The 14,085-nt window shown below is 34.9% G+C and overlaps 1 protein-coding gene across 1 annotated transcript in view; it reads left to right on the top strand.

Moving 5' to 3' along the window:
• Window positions 1–2,981, top strand: part of tcerg1l (transcription elongation regulator 1 like) — a 107,846-nt gene extending 104,865 nt beyond the window's left edge. Inside the window, exon 14 of the mRNA XM_048171220.1 lies at window positions 271–2,981. Coding sequence (XP_048027177.1) covers window positions 271–427 — 157 coding nt within the window. The 3' untranslated portion in view covers window positions 428–2,981. The remainder of the gene's footprint in view (window positions 1–270) is intronic.
• The last annotated feature ends 11,104 nt before the right edge of the window (window positions 2,982–14,085 follow it).

The following is a 14,085-nucleotide window of genomic DNA, read 5'->3' as shown; positions in this document are numbered from 1 at the left end:
CTAGCACAAATTTTTTAAATTAAAGATTTCAGAAGATCATCAAAATGAGTGGTTTCCTTGTGATATTGTGCAGGTTCATGTGTTTTCAGCTCTTCTCCAGACTTGAGACTCACGGCTGCACGATCTCCTCAATGAGAAGGCTTTCAAAGTCTAGCCATGAAAACCACAGCAATCAGACCTCATACAGCCGAACAATTATGGACCATCACACTGATGGCATAAAACATCTGACGACTGTCAAGGATCTCATTTTGATGTTCTCTTTTGTAGGTCAACGTTTAAAGAATTTTCGGACAAGTACGGAAAAGATCCTCGATTCAAACAGGTTCTGAAGAGGAAAGACCAGGAACTGTTTTTCACCCAGTTCATCAGCACATTGAAGAAGCGGGACAAGGAGAACAGAATGCGTCTGAGGAAGATGAGATGAGGACAGGGACGTGAAGTCTCCAAACTACTGTGAACTGATTTCCTGTGACTGTTTATCGCAGCGTATACAGTGTGATACCATCTGCCCATATGTCTGACCAAATGCCAAGGGCAGTGTCGCTGTTTGCTTTTCAATACTGACTTTCAAACAAAGAAACAAATACAGAACCAGCTGGGTCTGGGCAGCAGTTTGGTAATTAACTGTGTGTGTTTCATATTGAAGCTCTTAATCTCCGGTTTGAGTATAACAAGGTTCCGAAATGACAAAACTGAACACGAATACAGAGTTTGACTTGATAAAAGCATCTAAAGCCATTGACCTGTGCACACAGGTGGAAAATGATTTTTATAATAATTGTAAATAGATGTTGATTTGCCTGGCGCTGTGTTGAAAGTGACCGTAGAAGTGCAATCATTTTGTCAGAGTAAGGGAATGTTTACACGACACCGTTTTTAACTAAAAACGGAAAACTATTTATGCGTTTTGGCCTTTTATTTACACTTGAAAACGGGTTTCAAAGTGTACGTTTTTGAAAACGATACCGTTATCGTCTCAATGTAAACTACAGAAATGCAAATGTGTGAAAACGGTGACATCATGCGCATGTGTATTACATGTTCAGTCTATAGGCGCATAGTGTTTCTTTACAAAGTGACATCGCCAACTACTGGCCTGGCATGAATACAGCATTTTTAGTCATTTTCGAAGATCCATGTGAACAGGGATCATTTTGACAATGTTGTCATGTGTACATGAAAACACATACACCGTTTTTAGTATATTGTTGTCGTGTAAACGTACCCGAAGACAGATTCTCCACAGCATCGGTGAGAATCAGTAAGTGATGTTGTGTCGATAGAATTTTTCAAATGTTGTCTAACGGTTTGTTGTAATTCAATTTGTCATGATATCGTAAAATGAAAGTGATGGTTTTTACAAGAAATTCATGTACAGCTCTGCGAAGCGTTGTAAATCTCAAGTAAGAGCAAGTAGATTCTGTTTACGAAGAAATTTAATTGAAAGGACTGTTTAGATGTTTTTGGCTACATTCACTTCATGTAGCTATTTGCAAATATGATTAAATAAATTGTTTTATTTTATTTATTCTGGTTGAAATGCAATTTTACATTTTCTGTCAGCTTATATACACGCTAAAAATCATATTCAGGGCTCAACAATATATATTTTTTCTGTTGACAATGTCAGTGGGACCAGCTATTTCACTGCATTTACTTTGTGTCAAAAACAAACAAACAAACATTGTTTTACTTGCAAAATATGTTATATAAAATTATAATTTATTAAGATGTTAATATATATGCCATTAATTCTAACAGAAAGTAAAATGCAAAATACTACAGACTTGGATATAATTTTCAACACATTTGAAAAACCCACCATTGCAAAGTCACTCTCAAGATTTCAATAAATAATTTATTTTAGCCAGCTAGCGTTACCTTGGTGGCATTGAAATCGGCAGAATGAACAACAATGTTCAAAACTTCCAAGGAATTCAAATGTTTGTTTTCAAGACATTAATACTTAATCTTTGGATGTAAGAAATGGCAACAAAAAAGGGAAAGCAATCTTTACAAAACTTTCCAGTGCCATCCTTATTGCTGAGACATGAGTACATATGTTGTTATGTTGACATTTTTCACCATTTCATTATAAATGTTAATTTTATTCATTTTTACCTGAGAGCTTTCAATCTTCAAACATTTGATTTTACTGCTAATTGTTTTTGTTGATATTCGAATAAAAGACATTATTTTGGAAAGGTTAATAAAAATCAATTTCCAATGAAACATGACCTCTAGCAAATTGTCACATGCAATCTTCTTGGCCATAGAAAACAAGTTATTCATATTCAGTTTCTTCATTAATTTTGACATGCCAGATGAAATGTCAGCTGAACATGTCTGGTTTCATTTGTGTTCCTAGATGTTAGAATTCAATGTGACTAATTAAATGTTGATGGAAAAAAATTTCATTTGTTACTGTTGTCAACATTAACACTACAAGACACATACAAACAATTAACATTTCTTATGCACAAACGTAATTAACGCTGGGTGAACACTGTACGATTTTGGCCACGATTTGACATATTTTGTGAATTCTAAAAGATTCCTCTGATCCTAAAGCAAAGACTTTGACGTTAACTGATAGCTCATTAATGACCATTGCGATCAAATTTTACCTCAGATGAAATTCGATGACTTCTACAACAACCGCCAAATCAAGAACCAACAGGACCGCAGAAGGACTGTTATAAATCGTACAGTGTGCACCCAGCTTTACATAATCAATTTTGTATATAAACTTTGGGTGCTGTTTCTCAAATTCACGTTCCGTGGGCATCGCTGAAGCTTTTTGGTTTACTGTTGTGGCCTGTTTTCAGCTGCATTGCTGAAAAGCTCAAATAAAAAAACAAAGACTGTATTTCATCACCAGCACCCTCATTATTTTAACACCAGAGACAATGAGACAAGAAAACCCTGAATATTTAATGAATGTGATACTATGGCTGGAAATAAACCTGCATTTTTTATCCATAGCCTAATGATCATTTGAAACCCTTTTCACATAGTCATGCACTGATGCTGGAGAAGTATCTTTCAGATATACTCAGTCATTATTCAGCCTGTCTTGAATAGATGGGGTCAAGGGAACCACATTCTATAGTGAATTGACCGATGACGTCTGCAGCTGTCCAGACAATACAACAAAAATAGCCAGCATGGTACAAGTCATGACATTTTAACAATGAAACAGAGTGGGCACTTATGTTTGAAAAACAGTGATCAGTTATAATTATTTCAGATAGATATTTCACCCACAAATGAAATTTCTGAAATGAAATGAAATAATGCAGCTTCACAACTGTGGTCACTATGAAAAAGTGCTTTTTGGTATAAATTTAAAGTGCTTTAAATTTTGGCATCAACTGTTAATGTAGGCTCATTAATAAACTGGAAGAAAACCACAATAACTTACACTGTGTTTCGCTTGAATTTAAAGTTTGAAGGAAGAACTGACACGATTTTCAAGAACACTGACTGGAAATTGGATTCAAATAGATTCAATTATCTTGTCCACTTGTCTCATAGAGCCTGGACATTGACTTCCTATAATACAACAGCAAATACCATGATAACTATTAAAACACAACACTTAGTATAGCACTTCAATAGTGAAGTGAAAATGAAAATAATGTAATTTATTATTCACCCTCATGTCGTTCTACACCCGTAAGACCTTCTTTCATCTTCGGAACATAAATTAAGATATTTTTAATTTAAATCCGATGGCTCAGTGAGGACTGCATAGCCAGCAATGGTACTTCCTCTCTCAAGATCCATAAAGGTACTACAAACATATTTAAATCAGTTCATGTGAGTACAGTGGTTCAACTTTAATATTATAAAGTGACGAGAATATTTTTTTTGTGCCAAAAAAAACAAAATAAAGATTTTTTAACAATATCTATTTTAAAACACTGCTTCATGAACCTTGGAGCTTTACGAATCGAGTCAGTGATTTGGCGCGCCAAAGTCATGTGATTTCAGCAGTTTGGCGGTTTGATACGCGATTCAAATAACTGATTCGATTCGTATAGCTCCGAAGCTTTATGTTTATATTTTATATATATATATATATATATATATATATATATATATATATATATATATATATACACTATATGTGTGTATATATATATATACAGTACAGTCCAAAAGTTTGGAACCACTAAGATTTTTAATGTTTTTAAAAGAAGTTTTCGTCTGCCTACCAAGGCTACATTTATTTAATTAAAAATACAGTAAAAAACAGTAATATTGTGAAATATTATTACAATTTAAAATAACTGTGTACTATTTAAATATATTTGACAAAGTAATTTATTCCTGTGATGCAAAGCTGAATTTTCAGCATCATTACTCCAGTCTTCAGTGTCACATGATCCTTCAGAAATCATTCTAATATGCTGATTTGCTGCTCAATAAACATATATGATTATTATCAATGTTGAAAACAGTTGTGTACTTTTTTTTTCAGGATTCCTTGATGAATAGAAAGTTCAAAAGAACAGCATTTATCTGAAATACAAAGCTTCTGTAGCATTATACACTACCGTTCAAAAGTTTGGGGTCAGTAAGAATTTTTATTTTTATTTTTTTGAAAAGAAATTAAAGAAATGAATACTTTTATTCAGCAAGGATGCATTAAATCAATCAAAAGTGGCAGTAAAGACATTTATAATGTTACAAAAGATTAGATTTCAGATAAACACTGTTCTTTTGAACTTTCTATTTATCAAATAATCCTGAAAAAAAATATTGTACACAAATATTTTGTACAATTGTACACATTAAATGTTTCTTGAGCAGCAGATCAGCATATTAGAATGATTTCTGAAGGATCATGTGACACTGAAGACTGAAGTAATGATGCTGAAAATTCAGCTTTGCATCACAGGAATAAATTACTGTACAATTACTTTAAATATATTCAAATAGAAAACAGTTATTTTAAATTGTAATAATATTTCACAATATTACTGTTTTTACTGTATTTTTAATTAAATAAATGTAGCCTTGGTGAGCAGACGAAACTTCTTTTAAAAACATAAAAAAATCTTAGTGGTTCCAAACTTTTGGACTGTACTGAATATATATATGTATATATATTATATATGTCAATTAAATAAAACATTTTTATTGCAATCGTAATAGACAAACTACGAGGCACATAACCAACTGAAATTTTTCTTGAAAATGTCGTAGTCAAAACTAATACTGGCCTTTAATGTAGGCTTCATTTTCTTTCTGCAAAATATTTTGTCCCATTAAAATATTACCAATCATCAACAGGAAGTAAATCAGAAAATTATTCCCCCTCTTAAACCAAGAAGTGTCTACCCCATGAGAAAATCCCCCTTGTATATTCTTCCACCATATAAACGTGTTTCTCTCTGACTTATCTCTTCTCACAGCACATACAGCAGTGGAGCCGTCCAAACTTCGGGAATAATGGAGAATTTGGCAGCTGGCATTGAGGCCCAGCGCTCGTTTACTGGGTGACGGCGCCGGAGTGTGTTCAGGCCGTCAGTAGTGCTGCATTCCCTCTGTGCCTCACACAGACTGATTGAACCGACTCACTGGTGAGGAAAAGTCAACAGCCCTTCTCCATCAGTGTCACCTCAATGAAACACAGCTATAAATAAGCACAGGGACAGCAGACAGTGCGTTGGCAAACTGTTTTATGGGGGAGTAAACTCCATTATGGCTCCACGGGACATCCATAGTCTCTGGCTTCATTCCAAGCGTGTGTCTACTCCTATCCATTATTGAAACCGCAGGTGACTGTGGTGCAGGATCAGGGAGGAAAGCTCGGGGTTAGGGGGAGAGATCACTATATAGAACCTGACCTGACTGGAAGGGCATGGCTGTAGATGGTTGAAACATGCACAAGTTTTCCATGACTCCATGTTCCATGAAAAGACTAAGGTTATAGGTTTTTGTAGTTTACACTGAGATGATAAGGGTATCATTTTCAAAAACTTGCACTTTGAAACCTGTTTTCAAAAGTTTGCATTTTAGGCCCCCAAAACGCCATTGTCGTGTAAAGTTTTCCGGTTTTAGTTGACAACAATGTTGTGTAAACGTTCCGTCAAATTTAAATCATTGTTCATTCCAGTGTGCTGTTAACTTAAAGTGCCCCTATTAAAAGTTCCTAATTTTGTTTTGGAGGTCTTCTACAATTAAGGTAAAAAAACACTTTAATTTTCTCATAATAAACATTGCATATTACTTCATTTTTTGAAGAGTCTGAAAAAGGTTCGTTCAAAGATTCAAACTCTCTAAACCCCGCCTTTCCGAAAGCCTACGCTGCGCTGATTGGTCAGAAGGCCCAGTTAATTGTGATTGGTCTACCGCTGACAGTGCATATCAGAAATGAGATGCCCATTACCATATCTGAATTTCAGCTCTGGATCTTTCTCAGTGCTTGATACACAGTGATACGAAACAAAACAATGGCATTAGTTTTACCATAAAATTCCAGCGCGAGTCCTCATCCTTTTATAGTGCAACAAAGTGGATTTGCAGCACTAGAAAAATTGTCTTCTCGACATGCCAACAACACAATCCAAACTCTTCCTGTCTCAGCTACAACTACAGTGTTTGATGGCGGGTCAAAGTAGACATCATTTGCAGGCAGCCAATGAAGACCATAGACTGCCATAATCCAAATTCGTTACATTGTTACGTAGGTATGTAATAGGAAGTGAGATGACTGGAATTGCTGACGACTCATTTTGGCAGCTAAGAATTGATTCTTTATTTTAGGAAACAACTTTATTTGTTGTACACTTTGATCTTACATTCACAAACAGCTATATTACACACTGCATGAAAGGTAATATTCGAAAACGAACCATTGCGACCGGCTCACTAAGTCAATGAGTTGGAACAAATGGTTCAACTGAAAAGAACTATTGCAAAGGATTGAATCATTCACGAACCAGACTGATCCACTTTTGGGGTGACTCAGTGATCCGGTTCATGGGTTAACAGCTCTGAAGGGCAAGATTACCAGTAAATAACAACTTACAACACCAGCTACTCTGAACTTCTCTACTCTGAAATTGATAAATTTCACTATTAATTACTGAGAAACAGCAACACTGCAAAAAAATAATTTGTTCCTCAGTATTTTTGTTTTCCTTTCCAGTACAAATATCTAAACATTCTTAAACAAAGACACATTTACTTGAGAAGCAAAATGACAAGATTAAAAAAAAGTCTTGTTTTCTGAGAAAATCATCAAAATTATGTGAGTTTATGCTTAAAAAAAGAAGAAATATGTGCCAATGGGGTAAGAAAAATAAACTTAATTCAAAGGGGAAAACAAGATTATTTTTCTGACCCCATTGGCCCCATATATATATATATATATATATATATATATATATATATATATATATATATATATATATGAGCAATATCACACGAGTAGCCGTGCGATATAGCTGTATATCAGCACGCTGTGATTAATCACACGCTGTGGTAATCACAGCGTGCTGATATACAGCCATATCGCACGGCTACGAGTGTGATATTGCGTTTATACAACAGTTCGACGGCACGAGTGTGTAAATAAATAAGAACAACAACGGAGTGTCTTTAAAACCCTCTTTTGTGCAGCACTACTTCCTTCCGCCACGGATTCAAATCTCAATTTGACAGTTGGACCAAGCCTCCGTTACTAATTCTAAAACGTCACTTCAGAACTAGTAACGAAGGAACGTTGAGTCGCTTCATTGAAACACATTGCATTTTGTACAGTATTAGAGAGAGCGAGAGCGAGAGAGAGAGAGAGAGAGAGTAGGCTATTACCTGTGTCTGGTATACTGCATTACATTCATTCTTCAAGTCGATGTCTATAATATTATATCCTTTATACAAGTCCGTTTGAATGTCCGCTGAGGAAAGCGATCTTTGTATTTGTCCTTTTCCGTAACATCCATTACACCACAGCGCTAAAACAACTTCTTTTTGCAAAAGTTCCTTTCAATTTAAAAGTCTCTAGTGCGTCACTGACTCATTCTCCTGTAAAGTGTTGCCGCCATCTAATGGCGTATTAATGTAATGTTCACTGAATCCATATTACTTAATGGACATATTTATATAAAATCATATTTATTAACAATAATATTTAGAACAACAAATAAGCACAACTGTACAGTTCAGTCAAACATAAAGCACTAGTAAAAAATTAGGTCACCATTTACGCTTGTATGTGGGTTTTACAAATATTTAACGAATGAAAAGGATTTTAAAGAGCTTGTGACAAAACCTCCTAACTCCATTGGATCCTCAAACTGTCAATCAAGCCTCATTAATCTGCCTCACCTCCTGAATAAAGTCAGTGTTGCCAAGTCCGCTTATTATAAGCGACTTTGGGCTTGTTTTTCTGTAAAGTCGCTTACAAATATTGGTAGTCGCGGGTCGTGTTTTTTTGGGCTTGTTTCTAAAATGTAGTTGCTTATTTTGGGCTTGATCCCAGCTCCATAATAAGTTGTCAAGCAGATATTTTCTATATGTTATTTAAATGTAGGAGTTTGTCTAGCCTGTTCTCTCTGTCCTCCCCTTTCCCCACACAGGAGAGTTTTTCCCCACCCACATCCTGCTTCTAATTGGCCCTTCGCAAAGACCCGCCCCCCTTAGTTACTGTTGCTTTGTCCGACAAGCCGTGGCGCTGTCACGTCACACGCAGTGAAAAATACATCGTGGAGCAAAGAGGATACTGGCAACACGTCGACAGACAAGACAGAGCAGGTTACTTACCATGCCCGTAGGCCGGGGGGGTTCGGGTGGTTCGAACGAACCCCCCCTCTCTCTGCCAAAGGTCCAGATTTAAGTCGTTTTTTTTTTTTTTTTTTTTTTTCATATTTTTTAATCAATGCTTGTGATAAATATTCTGGGTTGCTGTTTCAAATTAATATGATAGCCTACATTTGTAGCTGGACATGTGTTTGTGCGCCGCGCGTGCAGTTCAGAGAGTTCTCGCAATACACTTTTCAAAGCAATGGTGAAGAAGCATCGCCTCTGAACGATATATACACACTGTATGTATATATATATATATATATATATATATATATATATACATACAGTGTTTCCCATACATTGACTATCATGTGGCCGCCCGCCACATTCTAATTTGTCCCGCCAGTCTCAAAATGAAACGGAAATTAGGTCGCAATATTTAAATTACCGTCTGATTGCGCTCTTTTATATGGCAAAAGTGGGAATCATAGAGCAAAATAAGTAGACTAGAAGCAATTAAGTTTTCGTGCACTATATTCAAAGTCATCTGAAGCCATTCCATAGCTTCATGTGAGGGACAGACGGATATGTAACTTGCATCGTTAAGTTCACGGTCAAAAACTCGTCTTCCCTCTGCCACAGCTGTCAATCATTCAGCACTCAAACAGCGGGTCGCGTTCGGTAACGACAGTCAGCACGGTAAAACTCTCCAATATGATATATTCCCATTATAATACTTGATATGTAGATAAAGGGCTGTGGATTTGCATAAAATGACTTTATCTTGCTGGAGTTTATTGTTGTTTCTGAAGGATGTCATCATATTGGCTACAGGATGTCTGTTAGATCGCACAACACAAGGACTATGAAATGGCGTCACATGTACAATAACTGGAATTTTAAAAAATGAGAAGAAACATATGATTAATAAACTGTTAGATACAGTCAGATGTACACAGGGATTCTCTTTGTGCCGTGAACTTTTCAATTCGCAGCGCAACTGCGCGCTCTGACTCGATATTGCTTCAAGCGCATCATGCTGCTCCCGGGATGCGCATTAGCGGTTTTTTTTTTTTTTTTTTTTTTTTTTTTTTGGTTTTATTTTGCTGCTGCTGTTTTGAAGCGTTTCATATTATAATTGTTTTGCACACTGAAAGATTATTAATAGCCTATTTTGTTCTGTCGTGTATCTATCATATCTTGTTGCCCTATTAAAAAGCTGCACAATACATTTAAAATAAGCGTCTTTTAATCTTACAGTATACACATATAATTATTTACATATAAATCTAAAATAAATCGTTTTTTCCATTTCATAAGAATACAAATAGTCATTTTAAACTTTTTATTAACATTTGGATTTATAAAATTACTGTGCAAAGTTTTTTTTTTTTTTTTTTCCAAGAATTAGGCTAGAATACTTTTTGCTGCTGAATTATTTACTCAGCTAGTTTACTTATTTATTTATTGGTCAGCTTATGATTATATATTTTTATTCATTTGTTATTTTTATCTATAATGAAGTGGTGTGTTTGCATTCTGGATTGGTTAACAAATCAAAGAGTGACCATTAGCTCCACAAATACAGATGCAGGATCCCACTAATAAATTATTGCCCTACCATCACCAAAAAATAACTTACTTTTATAGCACAAAATTGTTTACAAGAGAACAAATTTTTTTCATTAATCTAGTCACTTAATTTTGCTCTCAGAATGCACCAGATTTATGCATGTAAATTTAAAATATACAAATTTTTCCTCCGGGGGGGCATGCCCCCGGACCCCCCTAGAGGAACCGATGTATGCCCACCACAGTCTCACAAAATCTTGTGGGAAACACTGTATATGTATATGTATATGTATATGTATATGTATATGTATATGTATATTAATTAAAAGGATTTCTATATTTTATCCACTCATTAGTCTACAAATTAATAGCCATATAAACGTAGCGTAATTATAATAAAAAAATATAGTGGGATATTCATGTCCCGTCTAGTTTTAGCCAATGTGCTATATAAGGATGTAACGTAACGTTTATTATTATCAAATTTAATATAGCACAATTCGACTTGCTCTGGAACAAATAATAGATTAATAAGACCAAAGATTGCCCGTTCTATGTACTCAAATTGAATTATGTCTCATGTTTAACCACTATAAGAGCCAGCGGCAAATCCCTGAGGCACTGGCCGAGATGAAGCTGTTCTCGGCGGTTACAGAAGCACTGAACGGCCGCTGACCCACTCGAGCTCGCATCTCCGAAAACGTCAAAACAAATTGTAAAATAGGCGCTGTTATTAAATATGAGTCACATATTTCAGGTCTAAACAACTACATTCTCGCCTAAAAAAACTATTAAAACTACAGTTCGTGGTACAAGAAGTAGTATTTGTAAAAATTACGGTTGATTTGATCGGCCGCCATGACGGTCACTTCAAGCGGAGTGATACAAACGGTGAAAAGGCAGTAGGAGTGCTGTTATCACTGAAATATCGCAATGGCTATCAGCCAATCAGATTCGAGAACCAGACAGAACTGTTGTATAAATATATATATATATATATATATATATATATATATATATATATATATATATATGTATGTATATATATATGTATGTATATATATATATGTATGTATATATATATATATATATATATATGTATATATATATATATATATATATATATATATATATATATGTATATATATATATATATATATATATATATATATACTAATATATATATATTAGTAGCTACACAGAAATTAAACGGAAGCTGATTCTGCCATTTAGACTTAATATTGAGTAACAAACTGATGATCTAATCTTAATGAGGACATCATGCAAAACATAATTTCCCATGCTCTTTTGAATTAAAAGCGTTTGATTTACTGCAGATGACTTTTAAACATTTAAAATGGCAATGATGGAAAATCAGATTTTTCTGAATGCGCCATTTTTTATGTCACAATCATAAGCACTTTAACATTTACAGGCCAAATTCAGTATTTGCTGCAAAAGCAAAATCCAAAGAGGTTAGCCAGTTATAACAGAGCTCATTTGTATAACAAAGTCATACAGGTATAGTAACAAAAATGGTCAGACAAAGGGTGAAACATACTGCAATTTTCAAAAAGTGAATACTATCGCCCCTTGAAGTCACTTAATGTTCAACACAAATCATTAAACTCATATCACGAGGAATCAAAGCTCCCTTGATCTTTAGAGTTAAAAGATTTCATTGTACCATGAAGACATACTGTAACTTTCAAAACTCCAACCTTTCTCCCCAGTGAAATAGACTGAAAGTAAGTTTGAAAAATGGCTCACCCAATTAATATATTTCAACATATGAAGTCACGCTTCTAATGAAGAGGCTTCTTACAAAGAGGCCGACGTAGGATGGAACAGCAAAAAACTACTTTATATAACATTAAACGGCAAACCTACAGTTTGTAAATATCTCATTTCACATACAAAGAGGGTATAGCAGAAGCAAAAATGGCAGAAAGAAGGTGGAAAATGGCCATACAAATCTAAATAATGACTGTTTGTGGCACAAAATGTTTTAATAACTCTGAACTCTGTGGAAAAAATAATACATTAAAAAATGAATTATATTATTCTGTAATACAAAACACCATTTTCATTTGACACCGAGGTCAAACTAACACTAACTAAACAATCCTGCTATGCAGTTGTAATATCCAGCACATACAGAGGTCTATCTCACACAGTTTAGAATAAGTCAAACATGTGGCTCAGTGGAGGAAACATCGAGTCAGGAGGTAAAAATTAGACATGGCATCATCTGTGATCAGTCTGGAGTGCTGACACAAGTATATATCTCTTGATAATTGAGAAAAATGAGTGCTTTACAATCAAACCTGTCTCAAGAGGTACAGAAAAGGAGGAAAGGACAGAAAAAAGAAGGTTGAAATGAGACCGTGCCGGCTTGAGCGAGCGCAGGTGCAGCACTGTTGTGGTAATGCATCACAATCAATATTGATCAAACTGCAGACATCAAAACTAACGAACAACAGGAATTCTGGAAATGCAGACATTATTTTACAATTTGCCACTATTACAATAGACATGACACTAGCAGAAAAAATATATATTTCACCTGGTTTAAAGTAAATCCTATAAACAAAACAGAACACGTCCTCTTCAAAAAGCCGATTTGAGATATTAAAGTCCATTGCACATGTGCAACTTTGATAACTAGTGAGCACTAATAATAGGGAAGAGTGTTGATTAAATGTTTTTAGAGCAATAATGATGTTTTCAGCGAGGAGCACTAAAAATAAACATCTTGCAATCAAAAGATTGTTGTTGAATAAAATTATGAAAATAAGACTGAGATTTAGAACAAAAGGAATCCAAAATCTAAAACTAACCCAGCTTTTCTTCTACACAAGCTACGTTTCCATCCAAAGATGAGAATTTAACGTACAGTATGCACAAAATTTGGAATATCGCAAAACATTTGTAAATAAAGCACTGTTTCTGTTCAAGAACAAAATCACCACTTCCTGGGAAATTGATGCAAAATATCTAAAAATAAAAATGGAAGTTGCTGCAATCAGAGAAGCGCAAATGTTGACAAAACGCAGTAATGTTTTCTTGCTTTCAGATACCTGGTGTTCTGGAAGGGAATTATACTCAACCATTCTGATGACAGACTTTGGCTCAGGCATTTCAGAATGACCAAACCGACATTTGAGATGCTGTGCGATGAGAAACTGTCCACTGGTTAGTCCAGTTTTCCAATGACATCCACTGTTCACACCAAGAAACTCTAAAGATAACAATATAGTTCTAGAAATCGTTCTAAATATAATAGCACTGTCCACACCGCAGCTACATTGATAACGATATAGAGAAACGATATTGTTGGGATCATTTCAAAATGATTTTTTTCCAGCTGTTGTACGATAAAACACTGACAGCCAATCAGAATCCATTCTAATTTAAGGGCTTGCGCATTTAAAGGATTAGTGCACTTTTAAATAAACTTTTCCTGATCATTTATTCACCCCCATGTCATCCAAGATGTCCATGTCTTTCTTTCTTCAGTCGAAAAGAAATTAAGGTTTTTGATGAAAACATTCCAGGATTTTTCTCCTTATAGTAGACTTCTGGGCACCAAACAGTTGACGGTCATAATTAGTTTCACTGCAGCTTCAAATTGTTCAACACGATCCCAGATGAGAAATAAGGGTCTTATCTAGTAAAACCATCGCTCATTTTCTGAAAAAAATTTAAAATTATATAAGTTTTAACCTTAAATGCTCATCTTGAACTAGC

The sequence above is a fragment of the Megalobrama amblycephala genome, linkage group LG20, assembly GCF_018812025.1.
Source record: "Megalobrama amblycephala isolate DHTTF-2021 linkage group LG20, ASM1881202v1, whole genome shotgun sequence".
Classification (NCBI taxonomy): Eukaryota; Metazoa; Chordata; class Actinopteri; order Cypriniformes; family Xenocyprididae; genus Megalobrama; species Megalobrama amblycephala.
Note: the sequence above shows the minus strand (reverse complement) of the source record. Positions and strands in the feature narration are given on the sequence as shown.